This window comes from Mesitornis unicolor, unplaced genomic scaffold (assembly GCF_000695765.1).
Source record: "Mesitornis unicolor isolate BGI_N332 unplaced genomic scaffold, ASM69576v1 scaffold54294, whole genome shotgun sequence".
NCBI classification, from domain to species: domain Eukaryota; kingdom Metazoa; phylum Chordata; class Aves; order Mesitornithiformes; family Mesitornithidae; genus Mesitornis; species Mesitornis unicolor.
In genome coordinates, this window is record NW_010181791.1 from 76 (window position 1) to 8,851 (window position 8,776).

Genomic DNA, 8,776 nt, shown 5'->3' on the forward strand with positions numbered 1-8,776 from the left:
TGTTTGCAGTCAATTAAACAATTAACCAATCAATTCAAACAATTAAAAATGGAACGTTTTCAGAGGGAGCCCTTCAGAGCTGAGCGCTGTTTTGCGGTATTGATCCCACTTCACAGGGAACATGCTGTCCTTCGTTAGTGCACTGACTTATCAATTTGTCTTCATTTTATTTCCAGAGTAGATTTGCACTTCAGAATTAATTATTTTTTTAATAATGCTCCATCCCTCCTTACCTCTGTATTTTCCTTTTGCCATTATGATTGGCTTTGCTTTTGCTCTGGTGTTGAAGTGGTGCTGTTTGAGCAGCACTCCTGCAATTTGAACTTGTGTCAGTGTGTCCCTGCCTTGGGATGAAGCCCTGTGGTAACCCAGGGGAAGCTCACGAGTTGCGCTTTTATTTGGCTCGGTACGTGATCCGTGTGCACTGATGTTAGTGGTATCCACACGCAGATCTGGTTGTGTGATCACAGTCTTAGCTGATGATTTGGTTTCCACCCTAGCTTTGTAGTGTCTGAACAATAAACTGAAGCTTTCTTTTCCAGGATGTTTGTGCTCTGCTTGCCCAAGCCTGTCAGCTGGTTCACCTTGACCAGGAACATCTTGTCAGCAAAGTTTGTCAGCTTATCCATCACCTACTTAACAGATACCAGGTATGGAAAGTTTGACCTGGTCTCTTCTTTCCCTGTGTGCTGGCTCTCTGGTCTCCCACTAAGTCATTGAGGCCTTCTGTCTTTTTCTGGGGCCATGGAGTTGAGCTTCATGCAGACTTTCTTGAATCTTCATTGTACTGCTTATTTATTCTTAGCTGAGGTTCTGATCTGTGGCTGTAGCATGGTTCCTCATGTAAAACCAACTCTCAATCAGAAGCGATACACCAGCAGAAATATTGTTGGTTATGGGATGCTTGTGTTGATTTATCAATTTCTTAAGTGTGAGCTGATTCTGTGATAGTGTGATTTTAACAGCCAGATCACCCAGGTCTGTAACTGATACCTGTGTGTATTGACTCCAGCAGTACCTGACAATGTTTTTTTTGACCACAGTCCTTTTCTGTTATGACAGGTGATGGTTGATGAACAGAATTTGAACTTTCTTCTCTCCTACTGCATCTCTGCTCTTAAGCAGTGCAGTTCTTGGACACATGTTGAAATTGTGCAAGCCTTAGCAGCTCTTGTTTACAATAATGGACCTAAATGTCAGAAGGTGAGTTTACAAGCTAAAAGAAAATAACCACAAAAATATTTGCACCCTTTTTCTGTTTCTATGTTTTTTTTATCTTTCCCCAAAGAAAGAATAGAAAAGTATGTTAGGAATAATCCCATTTAAATAGTGATTGATATTTATGGAAGAGTTGAATTTTAGGTGTGATAGTGGTGTATACTAATAAACAAGAGATAACAGGATTCTTTCCATGCCGAATACCTCTACATCTGCAGGCTGCAGCTGTAGGGACCATCTATGACCTGGACTGAGCTAAAGGTACACTATTGAAGGGTGCTGGGCTTAAGTCTGCAGAGTCACCACTCTGTATCAGACAGGAAGAACATGGGGAGCTTCAAATTGCACATTACTCAGTAGTCTCCATTGAGGATCCTGAAATTTATCCTGTAACCAGATCAGATCTTTAGTGTGTGGTGGACTCAAAGCTGTTTCAAAGTGGAGACTATCAGGTATCGGTCCCAAGGTTTGCACAAAGCCCCTGGTTGCTGCAGTGTGACTGATACTGTTTGATGAGTTGAATTCCCCTGCTGTCACCAGCTCTTGGCAGCTTGTAGAGCAGTTTCTGCTGTTGGGCTGAAGTACGGGGTGGTGATGCTTGCAGTTTTGGAGCTGCCAGCTTGTGTGGGTTTGTAGCCTATATAACGCAGCAGTTTGGTACAGCAGTTGTTACTAACTTAGCTTTATGTCTGGAAAGAAAGCGTAATTTGGGACTCAGTCTGAACGATGTTCACACTCGATACTTTTTAAATACAATATAAGAGAACTTTGAATATTAATGTTTTCCTGTCATTTTTTATGAACACAATCTGTCTATAGAATCTGAAATTGTAGCTGACAAATCCTTTTTTGGAGTATAGATATGTTTAGCTACCAAGCAGATGGACCAGGAGGCTGAGGGAAGAGCACTGACCCCTAATGACTTTTGGTGGTTTATTTTAGTATCTTCCAGATTTGCTGGGCAAGACTGGGCTCTTGGTGCAGTTCAGTGATTCTGCTCAGCCAGATGTGGATCTCAGGAGGGCAGCAGTGCGCAGCATGGCAAACCTCTGTCTCAGGTGTGTACAAACCTTTTCAGATGGTGGAGTGGATGCTTTAGAAGATGTACATCTGATGGCTCTGTTTGTAATAGGAAGTGCAAGTTCAGGACCAGTAAGGTGTATATGCATAAATTCAAAATCTAAAACTGTAATGCCCCAAGATTTTGTATGGTCTGTGGATAAATATGCAAACTCTCAGTCTGACAGAAATAATGTTACGGAGATTAAAGAAGAAAAGAAGAAGTGTGTAAGGCACACCGTGATTGTACCAGCTATTTCTTTATAGCAGTAGAGCCTACCCCTTTCCAAGAGCCATCCATCCCTCTGGTGCTGTGCTCTTCAGCCTGGCAGAGGGCTTGGATCTGAGTTTGTGTAACTTTATAAAGCTGTGGGACTGACAGTAAACCGATCATTTGTCTCCTCCTGCTTTAATTTTAGTGTGCCTGGACAGCCATACTTGGATGAGTCCTACAGAAGTGTCTGTTTTCAAACTTTTCTAAGTGTTCTACAATCTTCAAAAACCTCTGATGTAGATGACATCACCTTTTGCATGGTAAGTGTGAGTCTAATTGTCCAGAATACTTTAATTAGAGATTATGCTGCTGGAATATTTGAATTAGGAATATGTGACATTTGGATTATCATCAACTGAAATTTTGCTTTAAAAGTCTGATTTATTTGTTTTTTTAGATAAACTTAAGTAACTGCCCTAGTAATTGTGCTGAGCAAAACCATAATTGCCTAGAAGGTCACTTGGAAGATGTGAACCTTCAGTGTTTTGCGAAGGAAAAGTAATTCTGTGTGTTGGTTTTCAGTTACTGCAAAATGCACTTAAAGGTATCCAGTCGCTCCTCAATGGTGGGAAGATGAAACTAATGCAAACTGACCAAATTGGATCTCTTCTTGCAGTATTAAAGGTAAATACTTAAATCCACCTTGAGGAAGAGGCAGCCACTGGAAAGTACATGTTCCAGATGCCTGTTAAGTGGGAAACAGTAGGAGAAGATCAGAAAGAGGGAGCAGAAAAACCTGAGCGTGGGGAAAATGTAGTGTGAAATATGAAGAAAAAGACATTGAGCTTCTCTCACAGCATCTTAACTGCACTTAACTGCACTGCAAAAGAATGTGAGAGAAAGATGAGAAGCTTGTTTTTTCTGGACCCACTTAAAATCTTTCTAAAGGCAGTCAAATAGAAGTTGGATAGCTGTTACATAGCATGGGGAGAGGCAAGACCTGGGGGAAGGATCATAAGCCCAACTGAAAATTGATGAACACCCAAGTGAGTACACAGTGAATATTTGTGCATCAAAAAGGGAAAGTATGCTAACGTTTTTATTACTGTTCTAGAAATGTATGTTTCATGGACTGCCAGGACTGAGCATAGAAATGCCCACAGCCTTGTACCCGGCTCCGTTACCTCAGTATGATAAAAGATCGCCCATCAAACAGGAGCAGTCAGAACCGGCTGCCTTTAAGCAGACAGGGGTGAGCTGAAATTGTACTGATCTACTGCGTGCTCAGTGTGTGCTGTGGCTGTGTGTTACGTGACGTGATATTAGTGGCTAATGGGCTCTTTGTGTTCTGAGCATGTGATGCATTTCACATTCTTTGCTTTAAAGGTATTGACTGTAAGTCTCCGCACTGAGTAGAATTGCTTTGTAAACTCAGACGATGAGAACAAATGGCTCTGCAGAAATTGTTTTTCCTGAGTTAAGCTGTGTGTCAGTTATTCATCTGTAGACAGGAATTCTTGGCCTGCAGGCATGGGATTGATGTGTGCAGACTAGCCAAAGTTTTTTATTTTATAAGTTACATTTTCTTTCCTAACGCTTGCACAATTGTTTGACACTTTCTTAGAGAATTCAGGTTAATCTACAGACTGATTTCTTCCTCCCTCCTCCATCTGTTCTGCTTAATCCTTCTACAGGTTATTTTTTAACTCTGGAAACATTTTGGATTACCAATTATCTGAAAGACATTAGACAAAATAAAGTTGTATAGTCATGTTGACTTGTTTCTTTTTAGATGTTAAATACCTACTGTAAATCTAAAAGAACTATAGAATTATTTACTGTTTCACTTCTTTGATCACTTTAGTGTGAAATACAATTTCTAACTAAAAGTTTCATTGGAAATCTTTTGCTTTACTGACAAAGACACCAAAGCATGATTTTTGAGGCTGTTCAGATATAAACTGCCTATTTACACTAAGGTATTACTATAATGATGTTACTGTTGCTTCTAATAAGCAGAGTTTGCGAACTCTCAGATACTGAAGAAGTGATTGTTTCTGTATGTACAGTATTGCACATACATATAATTGCACTTATAGGCAGTATTGGTTCATCAGAAGAATGCTAAATAGCTGTGATAACTCTTGATTTAACTAAATCTCATCTAAACACTCATTTAGAAACTTGTATAATTTAATGTTGCTATACTGTACAGAAAGCTTTATTTATTATATTAAACTCTGCTTTTATTCTGGATTAGCAATTAGTTTTGTTTTCAAATGAGATCTTTAGTAAAAGATGTGCAAACATTTTATAGTTGTAAATCTTTCTAGATATTATGGCAAAAGATTAAAAAAAAATAAAATCTATTCTTCATCTTAAAACAGAACCGAAGAAAAAAGTCCAAAGGGAAACAGAAGAAGGGAGAGTCTGGGGAAGAAGGAAGAGAAGATTTGGGTGATGCAGGAAATGAATCAGTCCTTGGAGCAGACATGCTGAAATTACGCTTGGGGGATGTGCAGAACAGTCCTTGCTCAGACCCTCAGACTCGTGCATCAGATGCTGTGTATGTGCCTGCTGGAAAAGATCACTTGTCTTCACATTACACTGGTTGGAAACGAATCAGCAGCAGTGAGTCAGAATATTCTGATGCTGAAGGTGGAATGCAGAGCAAAACGAGGTGATTGTTGCTCATGTGAAGATAAAGCACGGTAGCAGAGTGTACTGTTGTTCATACCAATTTAAACTCGTGCATCGTGTTAAATCATACCTTTTGTTCCTGTAGATCTGGCACGAATTTTATGTGTCTGCAGACTCTTAGACTTCCACAAGATCCTAGCGCTTTGTTCTTAATCAAAACTGCTGAGGAAATCACTTCTCTTTTTGATTTGTGTGGTGATACGAGAAAATTGGAAGGCAGTAATTTGTATTGGTTTGAAAGTAAATTCTTTCTTTCTCTTCCTGTTCTTGGTCTAAAAAATCTCTTCTTACAGCTAGCCACTAATATAAGTGAAAGAGGTGAAGTCCGTTACTTTTCACTGCTGCTATTTCATTAATCTTTTTGTTTGTTTTTAAGATCTTATCAAGCCAATGTCCGTCAGGGGGCTCTAGCCTGTTTCCTCTCTGCTATAAAATCAATAGAAAAAAGAGTTCTTTATGGCTACTGGTCAGCGTTTGTTCCTGATGCGCCTGGCATTGGCAGTCCCCAGTCAGTGTCCTTGATGACTATTGCTTTAAAGGACCCCTCTCCAAAGGTGAGGCAGTTCTGAGTAGAAAAAGCATTGTATTTTTCCCATATAAATCTTAAGAGTTGTCTTCTCTGGCCTTCAGTAAAGCTACCGTATCTGTGTTGCTTGGTCACTCGACAGCAAGAAATAAAAGAGGATGTGCTGGTTAAGGAAAAAGGATTGGTTGTATACCACTTAAAGTTTTGAGAAAATATAGTTGGAGTTTGATTTTCTCTTGCTGGAGAAAGACTTCCATAAAATTTAAAATTCTCCATCAGTTCAAAGGAGATGTTAAAAGTGGGTAACAGAAATATTTTCTCATTTCAGACCCGTGCCTATGCTCTTCAAGTTCTTTCGGCCATCCTGGAAGGTTCTAAGCAGTTTCTTTCTGTTGCTGAAGATGCTAATGATCACAAGAGAGCTTTCACTCCCTTCTCTGTAACTATTGCTTCTAGCATCCGGGAGCTGCACCGCTGCCTGCTGCTGGCCCTGGTGGCAGAATCCTCTTCTCAAACACTGACACAAATAGTCAAGGTAACTGTACTGTAAATGTTTCAAATGCTGCCCCAGAGATGATGTTGGCCTCTAGGTTAAGTCTTGAAAAAAGATTGCACAGAGATTATTGTGACTGTTGAGGACTAAGGTGATGGGGGCAAATAGACACAAGGCTTCGGTGACTGAGTCTTCCTACAGAGTCTTGGGGTTTCTTTTCAGCACAATTCCCTTGGTCCTGCATTTCTTTTGTGTAGTCTTTTTGGAGCTGAATGAACCTCTGAAATGATTCTGAAGACTCACATTGGCTTTAAAACTGAAATCTAAATTGGCAAAAAAACCCTTTCCATGGGCTATCGGAAGTCCTTGGTCTTTATGCCAGGTCACAGTAGTTAAATACTTGTTCTTAGGAGCCAAGTTTGTAACTAGTTTTCAAACAGCAGATAATTGGGGCATTTTGTTTTCAGATGCCCTCAGTTAATTAGTTGTCTAAATGACCTAAATTGCAAATGAAAAACAAATCTGTTGGAGGCCAAGCCGAGTATTGTAACCACCACTCCATGTGTGTTCTTCTGTGTGTTTCAGTGCCTTGCAAATTTGGTTGCAAATGCACCATACAGCCGTTTAAAACCTGGGTTGCTGACGAGAGTTTGGAACCAGATAAAGCCATACATTTGTCATAAAGGTTCGTATTCTGTTTGGCTGGAGCCTCTTTGCATATGTGATATCTTAATTCAGCATTGGTTATTACAAAATAGTTGTGGATTTCGCCCCCTCCCTGTGCTTCATAAATACATAAACACGTGTATTGCTATTGAATTATATGTTGTGATCTGTCTTGTCTAACTGCTGAAGAAGGATGCTGACGTGTCAGTGAGATGCTAATGGAATGGCTTTTTCTTCCCCTGCCCTGTTCTTTCTTGCAGATGTCAATGTTCGAGTTTCTAGTCTCACACTATTAGGGGCGATAGTATCTGTCCAAGCACCTTTACCAGAGGTGCAGTTACTTTTGCAACAGCCCAGTTCTTCAGGGCTAAATAACAGTGGTAGTGCAACCCCACACCGTTTTAATCCTTTGGAGCAGTGGAGAAAAGCAGTCCCCTCAGAAGGGGAGCATCCAGATAATCCAGGAGGAAGTACATCTTCAGAACCATGCTGGCTTCTCCGTCTCTGCGTTTCCATCGTCGTTCTGCCCAGAGAGGATTCGTGTTCTGACAGTGATGCTAACTTTTCATCCTTTTCCAGTGTTTATGAACCGTGTCCCCTGCGACTGGAATCCTTACAGGTGGGGATGGACAGCTAGCTTGTAAAATGAACAGCTTGGTACAATATCACATTACCTCATGTCAGCCAAGCCCCAGTCGTGGGTTGCCTTTGCTCCCGGCTCTTTCAGTGAGATTTAGGTCAAAACATTTGCTAGCACAGCACGTCTGAGCTGCCACAACTGAAAGAGCAGTAACATTTTGATTCTGCTCCCGTGGCCACAGCATAAGCATTCCACAGTAAACCTGCTGCAGCAAGTTTGCCTGTGATTTTTGTTACCTTCACTGTTTTAAAATATTATTTGGTGGTGTGTGCTGACATCCGGTGAAGGCTGTGAGTCTTCTCCATGCAAACTCCTCCATACAGAATCCAAATTAAAGTTTTACTAGAAAATAGTGTGGAAGTACCTTGTGGTCAGAGAACAGTCCGCAAGGAGCTATGGAGTGATACTCGTATGACTAAAGGAGTACCTATGAATGTTGAGGCTTGACCTTGTTTTTCTTCATGTAACCACAGAAAATAGTAACGTTTTGTAACATGCATCCCAAGGAGTCTCACTCTTTCTCTGGAATAATGAATATTTGTTAAATTCAGCTTCACACAATGCAACAGTAGTATTACAAGAAATACAGAATGTGTTGTGCTTTACAGGCACTCTTGCTTAGTTTTTTAGGTATAGGTGACCTCACTTACAGTAAATAATTCATTGTGCTGCTACTCAATAGTGCTTTTGTGACCCTTTTTTGAACAAGATAATGGAATAGGGAGGGTTTTAATTAGCTTTAGTATTCTACAAGTTGTGCTGCAAGGTGTATCTGTTACATCAGAGTTTAGTATATGGTGTCAATTAGCCGATTAACATCCTCTCTGCATGTATTTTGGTTTAATAGAAGGAAAAAACACTGAATGGGGTTTCTTTCATTTGTATTTAGGTGTTGGCTCTTCTTGTAAAAGGTTATTTCTGTATGGCTCAGAGCTATTTCCTAGAACTTGGACAAGTGGCTTGCAGGTGCATGGAAGAAATGGATCCATCCATCCAGCTTCATGGAGCCAAAGTAAGAGCATGGGGAAACATCAGCATTGTTCTGCCAAGTCCATTTTATCTATTCGTGTGCTTTGCAAATACAGATGAGTAGTGATGACTATTAGGATCATCTCTGCATGTGTGATGTAGCACACTGTAAAGAGCTGGTGCCTGCTGTAGCTCTTTGGGAAATGCAGTACCTGACTCTTTGAGAAATGCACCTTCTGCTTCCGATCTTGAATCCTTAGCAGAATTTTGTTGTTCTGCTGAGTCAGCAGG

At 40.4% G+C, this 8,776-nt stretch overlaps 1 protein-coding gene across 1 annotated transcript in view; it reads left to right on the top strand.

The window, feature by feature from the left end:
- Positions 1-545: 545 nt before the first annotated feature.
- Positions 546-8,776, top strand: part of HEATR6 (HEAT repeat containing 6) — a 14,727-nt gene continuing 6,496 nt past the window's right edge. Inside the window, 12 exon segments of the mRNA XM_010183513.1 lie at positions 546-650; positions 1,063-1,203; positions 2,161-2,276; positions 2,697-2,811; positions 3,074-3,175; positions 3,606-3,743; positions 4,879-5,171; positions 5,568-5,745; positions 6,046-6,252; positions 6,796-6,895; positions 7,137-7,495; positions 8,406-8,528. Coding sequence (XP_010181815.1) covers positions 1,066-1,203; positions 2,161-2,276; positions 2,697-2,811; positions 3,074-3,175; positions 3,606-3,743; positions 4,879-5,171; positions 5,568-5,745; positions 6,046-6,252; positions 6,796-6,895; positions 7,137-7,495; positions 8,406-8,528 — 1,869 coding nt within the window. The 5' untranslated portion in view covers positions 546-650; positions 1,063-1,065.